Source organism: Magnolia sinica, chromosome 19 (assembly GCF_029962835.1).
Source record: "Magnolia sinica isolate HGM2019 chromosome 19, MsV1, whole genome shotgun sequence".
NCBI lineage: Eukaryota > Viridiplantae > Streptophyta > Magnoliopsida > Magnoliales > Magnoliaceae > Magnolia > Magnolia sinica.
The window spans coordinates 67,955,514-67,968,048 of NC_080591.1; the positions used below are offsets into that span (position 1 = coordinate 67,955,514).

Here is a 12,535-nt window from a genome sequence, read left to right on the forward strand (position 1 = left end):
ACGGATTACCGTCCAGGCGGGGGTAGGACGCAATCCGCGTCCCTTCACGGACACCCGAACTTCATCAACCCAGAACTCACAATCACAGCTAACCTTCGCCCCCACCCCTTCAAATACCATCGACGCCAAACTCTCTCTCTCTCTCTCTCTCCCTCTCTTCCTGCCTATTTCCATCTCACAGGGAGAGATTCGCCTATTTCCATCTCACAGAGAGAGATTCCAAGGAAGGAAAGATGGCTCGGAACGAGGAGAAAGCTCAATCGATGCTGAACAGATTCATAACGTTGAAGAACGAGGAGAAGAAGAAGCCAAAGGAGCGCCGCCCGTTCCTAGCCTCTGAATGCCGTGATCTCGCCGAGGCTGACAAGTGGCGTCAGCAGATCATGCGCGAGATCGGGCGCAAGGTCGCCGACATCCAGAACGAAGGTCTCGGCGAGCACCGTCTCCGCGACCTCAACGATGAGATCAATAAGCTAATTCGCGAGAAGTCCCACTGGGAGCGCCGCATCATTGAGCTTGGTGGCCCCAATTACGCCAAGCACTCTGCCAAGATGACTGACCTAGAGGGCAACATCGTCGATGTCCCCAACCCCAGCGGTCGTGGCCCTGGTTACCGCTACTTTGGTGCTGCCAAGAAGCTGCCTGGCGTTCGTGAGCTTTTCGAGAAGCCCCCCGAACTCAAGAAACGCCGCTCCCGTTACGACATCTTTAAGCGGATTGACGCCAGCTACTATGGCTACAGGGATGACGAGGATGGGATTCTCGAGAAGCTGGAGGGTCCCTCGGAGTCTCAGATGCGGGCTCAGGCCTTGAAGGAGTGGCAGATGATGGAGGATATCAAGAAAGAGGCAAGGAGGTCGGTGAAGAGTGGGGATGTGGCAGGGGCCACGGAGGTGACTCCGACAACCATCTTGTTTGAAGGAGAGGAGGATGTGGTGGATGAGGAGAGGCGGGCAAAGGAGAAGGAAAGCAGGATGGAGGAAGAGGAGTTTGTTGTGCATGTGCCACTTCCGGACGAGAAGGAAATTGAGAGGATGGTTGTGGAGAAGAAGAAGATGGAACTGTTGAGTAAGTACACAAGTGACAATCTTTTGGAAGAGCAGATCGAAGCCAAGGCCATGCTTAATGTTCAGCGGTAGTCGATTCTTCGTCTTGCTTGCTTGTGGGTACTCTTTTTTTTTTTTTTGCCCCTTTATGCTATTAAACTTGGATTTTGGTATTAGTTTCTATGGAATACAAGGATGAAAAAAAAGTGAGAAGTTTTTTTTTTTTTTTTTTTTGTTCTTTTATATTGTTATTATAGTTTCTTTAATTTACATGTTCCTACCGGGGTCAAAGGTAAGTTGTTGCTGTGATATGCTATAAGATGTGCTATCTTGATTTTTGGCATGTTTTCCTTTTTCTTTGTATAGGAAAGAGCACTTTTGCTCCTCTTGGTTGACATTTTAAGCGTGGCTACATCACCTGAAAGCTTTTGGTTCCCTGCCCAACTGATGACTCTCCCTCTAGCCTTTTGGAACATATCGATGGACGTTTCTGCTTAATTGCAGAACCTCCTAATCTTTTGTTCCTCGTTCCTTCCAAATCAACAAGAACCCTAACAGATTGGTGAGTTACCAAAGGAATTTTTTTTTTTGGCCCCATCCACGTCCCTACCATACCATGACTGAATAAAAACATCTATTGACCCTAGCATCGCTTATGATACCCCAATGATTCGAAACTCCTTCCAAACATCCCCCGTGTTAGTGACAATGCACAAACCAATGCTCCACTGATTCCCCATTACACATTTATAGAGTAGAAGATGTTTGTGATGTTCATCTTCCTGCTCAGGTGATTAATAATGAGGACTTCATTCTTGCCAATTAGCCATACAAAAGTGATTGCCATTGATAGTCCCAAGCATGGATATGAATATCGGTAGCGTATCGGCCGATACGGCCATATTGTATACATATCGGCATGAGATGATATGCGATACAGGGTCGTATTTGCCCAATATGAAAAAATTGACCTTTATCAGTCTATTTTGGCCCATATTGGCCGATACAAGGCCTATCGGCGCACTGATACGAGGCTAATACGGCTAATGCTTTCATAAAAGTCCAATTTTGATTTTTGTTTTTTTTTTTTTTCAAAATTTCACTTATGTCTCCTCTTTGTTATTTATTTATTTGAAAATGTATTTAAACTATGGAAGAAGCTTAAAAACTTATTTTAAGCTAGATCTAGACCTATTTTGGGATCAAAATAAATGATTTGAATGGGATTCAACAAATGGAAGCAAAGTGGACCATTATGGAAAAAATCGGAAAGAAGAGCAAACCTTCACTTTCTTTTTTATATTTTCATCATCTTTTTATTGTGTTTCAATGTAATTGGCCCTAGTTCACCAAATCATGCTTGATTTGTGTTCAATTAGGGCCCATTTAGTTGCCCTTCAACAACTCAAATCAATAGACAACATTCTCATCAAAGAATGATCCGATACACCATTGAATATATATATATATATATATATATATATTCTTGGATATTTCATTTTTTCCCCTATTTTTTTACTTAAAAAAATTCTGACCGGTATGGACCAACACGACCCGGATACCGATACGCGACGCCATATTGTATCATTTTTCTGCTAGGCCAATACACCTACTGATACCATTATTCAAAACCACGGTCCCAAGTAGCTCCAAACATGGGCCATGAAAGCCCACTCCTCCCTACCAACCCCCACTAATAGTAATGTGGGTAGTGATTTTACAAAGAACTTCTCCATTCTTCAAACATCTGGGTGTACATTGGCTGTAGAAAATGAGTTCCAAATGCTTTTGAGTCATAAGAAGAACCTTTTGAGCACTCTTTTCTGCTTTCCTATTGAGTCCAAGAAGCTTGGTTAGGATTATGTGGTTATGCAGAAAGAATGAAGTACCTAGTTCTAGCCACTTGAGATATGCTATTTGTGATGTGAATCTATTTTTGGGTACCATGATTGTCTCCCATTCAGTTTGTTACGGTTTATCATATGGGAGTTACATTTAGATGATCTAGATGTGCATTTTGGCCACGATAAAACTATGATACCCACTGAATATAATTTTCGTTGGCCAATCTCGAAGCACACCACTTGGAACACAATCAAGCACTGTAGAGCACCTTAGTCATGAAAAGGTCAAAAGTAAAATACCGGTCTATAAAGCCCTTTACTGATATTAGATTCACCATGGAAAGATGATAGTATGGATTATGTTATGAGGAAATCGATAACGTTGTGGGTTTATGATTGAAATTGTTGATCATTTTCTAAGATGGTTCAGTTCATTTCTTATAAGAAGATCATTTTCTAAGATGGTTCAGTTCATTTCTTATAAGAAGGCTACATGTTACATGTGAGGCTTGTTTGGATGCCTGTAATTGGAATACACTGAAACTAAAAAATTGTGTTTGGATGCCTGTAATTGGAAGCATTGGAATTCTGCAGAGTATTCACATTGACCTTAATTTGATTAATTATATTAGTTTTGAAATCCCAAATTAGTATACATACGTGACATGAATGATTTTAATAAGCACATTGGAACTTTGGGGAAAAAATGAGAAAATTTCTAGCCTCAGGTGGGCCACAAAAGCAGACCCACTATATGGTTCAAACCTTAGATGATGAAAATGAGAAACATAAATTCTTTAGAGTCGTATGAACCCAACTATGCAAAAAAGACGAACGACTAACTAAAAATGTTGGAAACAACACACTGAGGATGCAATCAATCTCCCACAATGATGGAAAAGAAAAACATCTCTACAAAATAGGTAGCACTACGATGATCAGAATTGTTGATTTGGTGGGATGGGCTCAAAAGGAAAAACAATCACACCGTCGTGTATCAGCTGTTGTATCCACAACCAATGGGTCCCGATTACAATAATATATCAATAAGGTTCTCTCCTTTTTCAATGACTGATCCACGATGAATCATGGCGATCATGTCAGCATTCCTCACTGTAGTCAGGTGATGGGCTACAATGACAGTGGTTCAGTTGACTCCATTGAAAGCACTGTCGCTTCATCTAGGAGGAGGATTCATGGGTCCTTTTAGAATTGCTCTGCCTATAGCAATCTCTGCTTCTGCCTTCCTGCTAGCTGAGTTCTGTGCTCCCCCCTGTGAACACACACACACACACATACACAAAAGGCTCTGCAAGTTTTTCTTTTTCATCTTTTAAGTCCCTTGATCCATGCTTCATAACTGAAAAGTCCCTATATTTTGACGACTGGTGCAAAGTTTCCCTTTGTGGCGAAATGGTTGGATACAATGTGACTTTCTTTCTGTATTCCAATCCATTCTGACCAAAGAAGCTCTTAGTATGCTCTCTCTAATGGTTGAACCCCCTTTTTATGTTTTGGTCATGCAGTGCCTATCAATTGGTATTTGCAGTATTTCCAGATGATATTTTGCTCTCTTTAAAGGCCAAGCTCAGATGTAAGCACTTCCGAATTCATTTTTCCCTTATTTGGAGAAATATAATATTCAATCCTCCCAACCAATAAACAACAATTATGGACATTCAGCATTCACTAACCATAAAAGTTCAGATATATGTAATATATTATGATTTTCTTTTTGTTAGTAATGAGAGAAGTTGCATCAAGCGAAGTCCTGGAATCTCCAATAGAGGCACCTATTTTAGAAACACTCTCTTTGTAGGAACACCAAATCTTTTAACAATATGCTTTAGCGAGAGGATAAATCCTAACTTCTGTTAAAAGATGAAAGCAAGCTTCCAAAATTTTATTGGGCCTGTCCATGGCCAAATGTTTCTATAGATATCTCATCGAACCATTTATTCTTTTGTTGTCCGGAACATAATCTTGATGCATTCCAAAGAAGTCATATATTAAGAGTCATCTGGAGGTGGAAGCTGTTTGTCAAACATGCTAGCATGTTGGTTTTCAATTGGATGATTCCTTAAGAGCTTCACTAATGATCGAGAAATTTATGAAATTGTGACTTTATGGTTTAGGGAAAAGAAAGTTATAAAGCGGAATTACCTTTAAAAAAAAAGTTTTAAAGCGGAATGGAAGAAAGTTTATTGTTGGTACCTTGAGAAGGGCTTCAATGGTCAGATTGGATGAAAACAAGCCTATAGAAAGTTAGCTTTGAGAGTGATGGCTTCTTATAAACTTGGGTCTTATTTTATGCAATTCCAATATTTTAGAGCATTTGGAAAGCTTATAAGAAATTGTGAATCCAGAAATGTCATCTGCTACAAATGGATAAAGTGAGAAATAAAACCCTGTGCATGGTCTGGAATGACATTGAACAAGTGATTTTTATTTTATTATTATTATTATTTTTTTTTACTGCAACCAAATCAAATAAAGAGACATTAATTTGGAAATGGACCTTTTAATTGAAGATCAAATCATTAATTTTCTACACAGATGGAACAGAAAGTTTAAAATAAGGGTTGTAGATTAATACCCAAGAGTTTTAGATTTAGTGGTAGTGAAAACATTGGTTGTACCTTAACCAACTTTTCTGTATGCCCCAGGGTGCATGTGTTGTGGCCTGAAAATCTGGCCTCTCCAATTAGTCAATCCTCCTTAACCATCCACTCTTCCTAAGGGCCTGTTTGGATACCACCAGATAAGTTACTTTTTCTACTTACAACAGTAGATAAGTGGCTTATTTCAGATAAGTTTGGTTTATGATTAGTTATAGGAAACTTTTTTTTTTTTTTTTTACTTAAAAGTACTTTCTTGCATGCCCATTGTAATACAGAGGACAAAATGGTGCATTTGCTTAGCCCACGAGGAAATATGAGATTTTCGGGATAAAAAAGCTGTAACCTAAAAAAAAACGCTACGAGTCACTAAAAGAAAAAAAAGCTGTGGGAAATATTTGGGGCCAAAATTTGATGCAGGACCATGATCAAACATGTTCGTAATGCACAAAAATTTAGCATAGTTAACCGATCAACCTTTGTGGTCGACATGTCGAAATTCTACCAAAAATTCCATATTACTTGCTGACTGATTTATGCCTGTTTAGACAGGTTGAAATAATGTTCCAGACTGCTTGCTAACTGATTTCTGTCAGTTTAGACATGTCCAAATACTCTTCAAGAGGTCAAAATACTGTTCGATCTGTTGACCAATTGGGTCGATAGGTCGAAAATCAAAGGGAAAAAAAAGAAGCTATGGGCAAGATTTGGGCCAAATATCCAACTTTCTAACTTGATCACTTTTGCATGTCTATTGTTGGTTTAATTTTTAGCATTTATAGATGGACTATCAGTCCATTTGCTTTTGGCATATGGAAAAATGTGTTTTTTGAGGGTTTTTTTTTTTTTTTTTTTTTTAAAAAAAAAAACAAACGTGGGTAGATTCGGTGCCAAAGTTCCAATGTGCTAAATTCGGTCAAGTGTGCATGTGTATTGTAATGTTATTTCTTTTGCTCTTTTAGATAGATGATGACAGGTCTTTCCTTTCTTTCTTTTTCTTTTTTTTTTTTTTGATAGATGCTGACAGGTCTTTTTTTTTTTGAGAGAGAGAGAACAGAAATTTGCATTAAAAGGAGGAAATACAAGGAGGAAATCAACCCACCGAGATAGCGGATCAATTGCCCTCCATACAAAAGAAAATTACAATCCTTTAAAAGCACCGCATTGGAAGTCCACTCGAAGATATAATACTGAACTCTTTTCACTATGGACCCCATCGAATTAGACTCCCCCTTAAAGCATTTACCATTCCTTTCTTCCCACATTGCCCACCAAACTGCCATGAGGGTCATTCTCCATACCAAAGTTCTTTGATTGCCAAGTGTAACACCATACCAAGCTTTGAGCAACCGACCCGTCGAATTTGAGTGGACTCAGGACATCGAACCAAGAGAAAATAGCTGACCATATTTGTTTGATGAAAGGGCAGTGAATGAACAGATGGTCCACCGATTCTGCATCTGCCATACAACAAAGACAAATATTGGTGATATTCATTCCTTTTTTTCTCATATTATCAACTGTCAATGCCTTTCTTTTACCGATCAACCAACCAAAGGCCGCAATCTTTGGAGGAAGCTTATATTTCCTGGAGATGGAGTTGTAAAGGGATTTAACCAAGAAGGTGCTCGATTTGTCAAACCTCTACACCGGCCTATTTGTTCCTGTCTGATCTGGTTTACCTTGGCTAATACAACTAAGAAGAGCCGCTAACTCTTCGATCTCCCAGTTATGAAGATTTCTTCTAGTGGAGAGGTTCTACATTATGTTGTTCCCATGAGAATAATAACCATCAACTACTGAAATAAGCCGATTCAGGGCCAAATGATATATGTTTGGAAAAGCATCTTTTAGAGCTTGATCTCCCTCCCGTATATCTTCCCAAAAGCGAGTATTGTTGCCATTACCAATGATGAAACCAATACCTTTGAGAATCTCCTGTTTCATTTCTAACACTCCTTTCCATAGAGCCGAAGCTCCATAAGCTGTGGAATCTCTAGTCCACCACTCTCCTATTGATTGGCCATATTTGTTCTTAACCAGCGAATTCCATAAAGTTCCAGTTTCAGTTCCAAGTCTCCATGTCCACTTGCCTAAAAGGGCCCGGTTCATACTCTTGAGATTTCTAACATCTGCACCGCCCTTCTTGAGTTTGCTGACACACCACCTTCCAATCGACCAGATAGAATTTCTTCTTGTCCTCCTTTCTAGCATACCATGGAAAGTCTCGTCTTAGTCTTTCAATTGCATTTGGACATTTGAATAAGGACATGAAATATAAAGGCAGGTTTGAAAGCACCACTTTTATCATAGTGAGATGACCCCCCAAGGATAGATACATGCATTTCCATCTAGCAAGATATTACTCAAATCTGTCTATGACTTTATCCCATAGGAACTTTGGAGGCTTACCCACGCATAAAGGGAGACTGACATATGTGGTCGGAAGGCTTTCCATTGGGCAATCGAAAAAATCAGCATAATGAGATGTCTCCGTTTCATCCATATTGACAGGTCCTTTTGCTTTGCACATATAAAAATATGAGTTTTTTGGGCTTAACAAACATGTAACTTACAAAATAATAATAATAATAATAATAAGCTTTGACTTACTCCAACAAAAACAAATAAAATAAAGCGGTGGGTAGGATTTCGTGTTAAATTCCAGTGCACTGAATTCAGTTCATTTTGCATGCCCATTGTAACAAAAAAAATTTACGCGTATAAAATGAGGACCTAATGGTGCATTTGCTTAGCACATATGGAAATATGAATTTTTCAGGGTAAAAAAGCTTTGACCTACCAAAAAAAATGAAGAAGAAAAAACCTATTGAGTAACCACAAAAAGATTTTTTTAAAAAAAGCTGTGAACAAGGTTTGTGGCCAAATTTCCAACTTTCTAACTTGGTCACTTTTGCATGTCTACTGTAACATTATTATTATTATTGTTGTCATTATTATTTTGCGCTTATGGAAGACGACCAGTCCATTTGCTTTGGACATATGGGAAGAGAAAAAAAACCACCAACACTGCCAGCAGAATCACAAAGTCAGTGGTAGAAGATTGGTTCATATCAGCCTGTATTGCCCCATGACTGGGATTTCTGGCCCAACCCCATATGTTTAACAACTCCAATTTCACATACTTTAAATCTAAATCTCCCACTAAAAATTTGACAGTGTAAATGGAATGAGGAGGCACATGAAGACTTTAAAATATTACCTTAACATATCTTAAGAGCACAAGCGAATTTATCATGCAACTTGCCATGATTTAAGGAGCGCCGCTGAATCGATTCTAATATTCAAAGTTCATTGTGATGAAATTCCCTAATTATTTCTAGAATTTTTGTTTTATATTGGCCTTTTATGAAACACACGTGATCCTAATTCGTCCTCCTCCTTGGCTCGAATCAATTCTTCAATTTTCTTTGAATTTTTCATAATATTTTTTGAATTAATTTCTGAATTCTGAACTATTCATGATTCTTAATATTTCCCAAATTTGAGGGATTTATCTTTTGTTTCCATGTTGGCTCATCGAGCCTTTTTGAGTTTTTAGAGCAATTTAGTTGATTAGCTTCAATTGTGGAATGCTTTTTGGCATGCCATGATTCGGCCATGGATAAAAAGGATGAGCAACGGTCGGTGGAATGCTTTTGTGGCAGCCAATAATTGCCATGATTCAATTGTGGAATGCTTTTGTGGCATGCCATGACTAGTTCCTCCTCACCCCATGGATCTTCTTTATCATAAATGGAAAACACATGATAGCAGAGTGCTTCAAAGCCCTTAGGTTTATGGATCTTGGGTTTGGATTGGCAAAAGAGTGCCATGTAGATAAATGGGTCGAAGGCATTGTTATCAAATGCAATCGCACATGCGTATACTGTTGATCAAATCACATATGCCATGATGGCATATGCGATCCTTGCAAGTATGCCATGACATACATTTATATGCAATTGTTGGAGGAAAAATTTAACAAGTCCCTTGAGTCGGTTCAAGAGTCGGAAAAGTTAATGAAGCAATAGCTTTGACTCGTTGGATGCCGAGTCTGGATGAAGCCCAAAGTCCAGAAAACGCCGCATGGAGAGATGTATCTCGGACCGTGAGGCTCCTGACCCAGCCGTAGCCTGAGTGTCTGGAGTCATGAAGTGAAACCTCTAAGGAGGAAGTGCATCTCAAGGCTCAATCGAAAGCCTCATAGAGGAAAGCCCAAGCCGACCTAAGATCAGTTGGCCTTAGAGCCGCCCGAGCTTTAGTCCAACCCAAAGATTGAGTCGGTCAATAAAGTAGGTGAAGATTGGCTGTAAAACTTGTCTCGGCGCAGGCATGTTGAAGAGATAAGTATCAGCTGTGCTATATCGCTCCATATCCGGAAGTTACCTAGTAAAACTCTAGATCTCCACTCGAGATTTTCGGGAGATAAATTAAGATCCCGAAAATCCAGGAACATCATGGATTACGAATCCCAAGAGATTGAGATATACTCAAATTACGGAAACCATACGGGGTACGACTTTATTATAAATAAGAATACTTACATGGTGAAAGGTAAGAGAAACGCTCACCCTAAAACCTTAATTCAAAGACCCAGATTCTGACTTTGCCATCGGAGGGTCCCCTGGTAGAGCAAGAGTCACCTTTTCCTTCTACTTGTGCAGGTTCCAAGGCCATTAAAGGGGGTGAGCCGAAAACAGCATCAACAACGATAAATATGTGATCGCATATATGAGTATGCGATCGCATACTGCACATGTGATCGCATATTTCCCAATAGCCAAGAGCAGAAGATTTTTATTTTTATTTTTTATTTTTTCAAATTGGAGAACTTTTGCCTATAATTAGGCACTCATATCCCCTCTATTTTCACTATTCTTTACTCCAAAGCTGTAAATCTTTTACTCTTTCTCTTCTACACCTCTTGCTTTCTTACTCTAATCTCTCTACAATTATTTCAATTATGTTTATTTTTTGTATTTTATAAGTTGGGCTTACTTTTTGTAAATTAAGTTGTAAGCTATAACTTGTAAGTTGTTTCAAGTTATCCATTTATCATTAAAATTTTTTTGTTCTAAGTTTATAATAATTAGTTATCTTTTAATGTAGCTTGTTGATTGTTTTGTTAAAATTTATATAATATAATATAAGTAATTAAATATATCACTTGATGAAACACTCAAACTATAATGAAATAAGTAAAATAACCCAATCCAATCATGTGTACTAATTAGATGAGTTTTTCCCTCCTTTTATTTATTTATTTATTTATTATTTTTTTTTTATAGAATTTTTAAAATCTTTTTTTTTTTTGAAAGCATATGCTGATTGCATGCAATCACATATGCAATTTGACAACATTGGTAGAAGATTATAGGCTCTTGATGGATATGGTTGATATTCTGTGGAGGAGGAACATCGTGTTTTGGAAGTGGGTTGTTGGTAACATTCGGGCAGTTTTGGATAGTGGGTGCAAGTATTTTCTTGCTATCAATGAGGCCTTGGATTTCATAATGGAGTCTCATGCAACGGTCAGTGGTGCGGCCATGTCCTTGATGAAAGGCAATGTATTTGTTCGGGTATATTTCTTTACTTTATACAAAAATTATTTCAGTCATTTGTGTTGGTGTGTATGCAACTACGCATCAAGCTAAAACACTGTAAACACATCAAGCTTATTAATTATAGTATTAGTTTGAAGGATGCCTTGTATCGCTTAAATGTTAGCGAGAGCTTGACTTGATATTTATCTTGATCCTTTTTCCTTATTGTCAATCCGTTTTGGGTTAAATATTTCAATATGGTATCAGAGTCAAAGCCACAATGTATTTCGGCCGTGCCACGCAGGGGTCACACCACCTGTTGCTAATTGCCAATTGATATTGGAGTCAAGAGTTATACAGCGATTGGCCCGTGTAGGGATCACATGATCCGTTTGTTACCTCCACGCTGACCCACATAATATCTCCACCTGGAATCCATATCCTCTGCTTGTCACAAGTAGGAAAATCCTGCTTTCCTGCATATTGATTGGTCTACATTGTCAACATTGCTGCATCAAATGCCGTGTGTGATAATGAGGTTCAATTAGATTGGCACAAGCAATATTTGATTTTTCCTGCTTGGCAAGCAGAGGATCTGGATTCCTCCCTGTGAAGCATTTATGATGGAGGGCCTATCAAAATACACATGTTGTTGGGAAAATAGCACAAACACAATAAGTGCAACCAATTCTTTTCTGTGTGTGTGATTAAAAATAGGCAATAATATCAACAAGCTAGTACGCACCAAACAACAAGTAAAATCACAAACAATCACCAACAATCAAGACACCAAATTTCTACGTGGAAAACCCTTCAATGTGAAGGGAAAAACCGCGGGACCTCCACTACTAAAAAACAATGGGATTACAACAATGTCTTCTCTAGTAAAACATAGAGGCTCACAGCAACAAAATATCATCAAGAACATGACATTCTTGGTTCGTCACAACAATATTCATCATCTAGAGGTGGATTCCAACATGAACAATAAAGAAAGATCTCACCGAAGTGGGTTGATGTTGGTGCTTCAAATTCTCTTTCCATGCACTAATAAAAAAACCGAAACTATAGACTTGTAGCATCTGTTGCCGGGATTCACCTCCTAAAATTTGAGCAAAAACGGACTTCAAATGGACCTCCAAATCAAAGGACAAAGTGCTGCCCTAAACCCGTCTTTCTCACAACAAGAGATTTTCTCAATGGCTTCTTTGACACACCACCCCAGCTGCACCGAACAGGCCATTCCAAGGTTTTTTTTTTTAAAAATATAAAAACTTCAAAACTTACCAAAATGTGCCTCACAAAAGAAGGAAAACAAGGCCCATTTGTTGGGCTTGCGTGGGTCCTAGATTAATGAGGAGGAACTTCACCCAACACTTGCACTACAGGGAATCTGTATTCTAGAAAATGCTCTTCATCCACTGTTTTCTCTATTTGTTATTCTGAGCATGAATCAGTGGAGCATCTTCTTTTTGGATGTA

At 38.6% G+C, this 12,535-nt stretch overlaps 1 protein-coding gene across 4 annotated transcripts; it reads left to right on the top strand.

Annotated features, from left to right (window-relative positions):
• Positions 1-70: 70 nt before the first annotated feature.
• LOC131234747 (uncharacterized) lies at positions 71-11,214 on the top strand. 4 transcript variants are annotated; one of them, XR_009165766.1, is made up of 3 exons: positions 72-1,162; positions 1,413-1,608; positions 4,417-4,452. XR_009165766.1 is itself a non-coding variant. In XM_058231689.1 (2 exons), the coding sequence occupies exon 1, from the start codon at positions 234-236 to the stop codon at positions 1,137-1,139; it is 906 nt and encodes a 301-aa protein (XP_058087672.1). In that variant the 5' UTR covers positions 71-233; the 3' UTR covers positions 1,140-1,162; positions 10,969-11,214. The 4 variants fall into 4 exon arrangements, 3 of the variants coding, with proteins under 3 accessions (XP_058087672.1, XP_058087671.1, XP_058087670.1); XM_058231689.1 differs by lacking the exons at positions 1,413-1,608; positions 4,417-4,452 and adding an exon at positions 10,969-11,214 and having other exon boundaries at positions 71-1,162; XM_058231688.1 differs by lacking the exons at positions 1,413-1,608; positions 4,417-4,452 and adding an exon at positions 10,979-11,214 and having other exon boundaries at positions 71-1,162.
• Positions 11,215-12,535: the final 1,321 nt, after the last annotated feature.

Bases quoted from the DNA above. Each gene is read 5' to 3' on its own strand.
- LOC131234747 (XM_058231689.1), top strand. From the start codon at position 234: ATGGCTCGGAACGAGGAGAAAGCTCAATCGATGCTGAACAGATTCATA.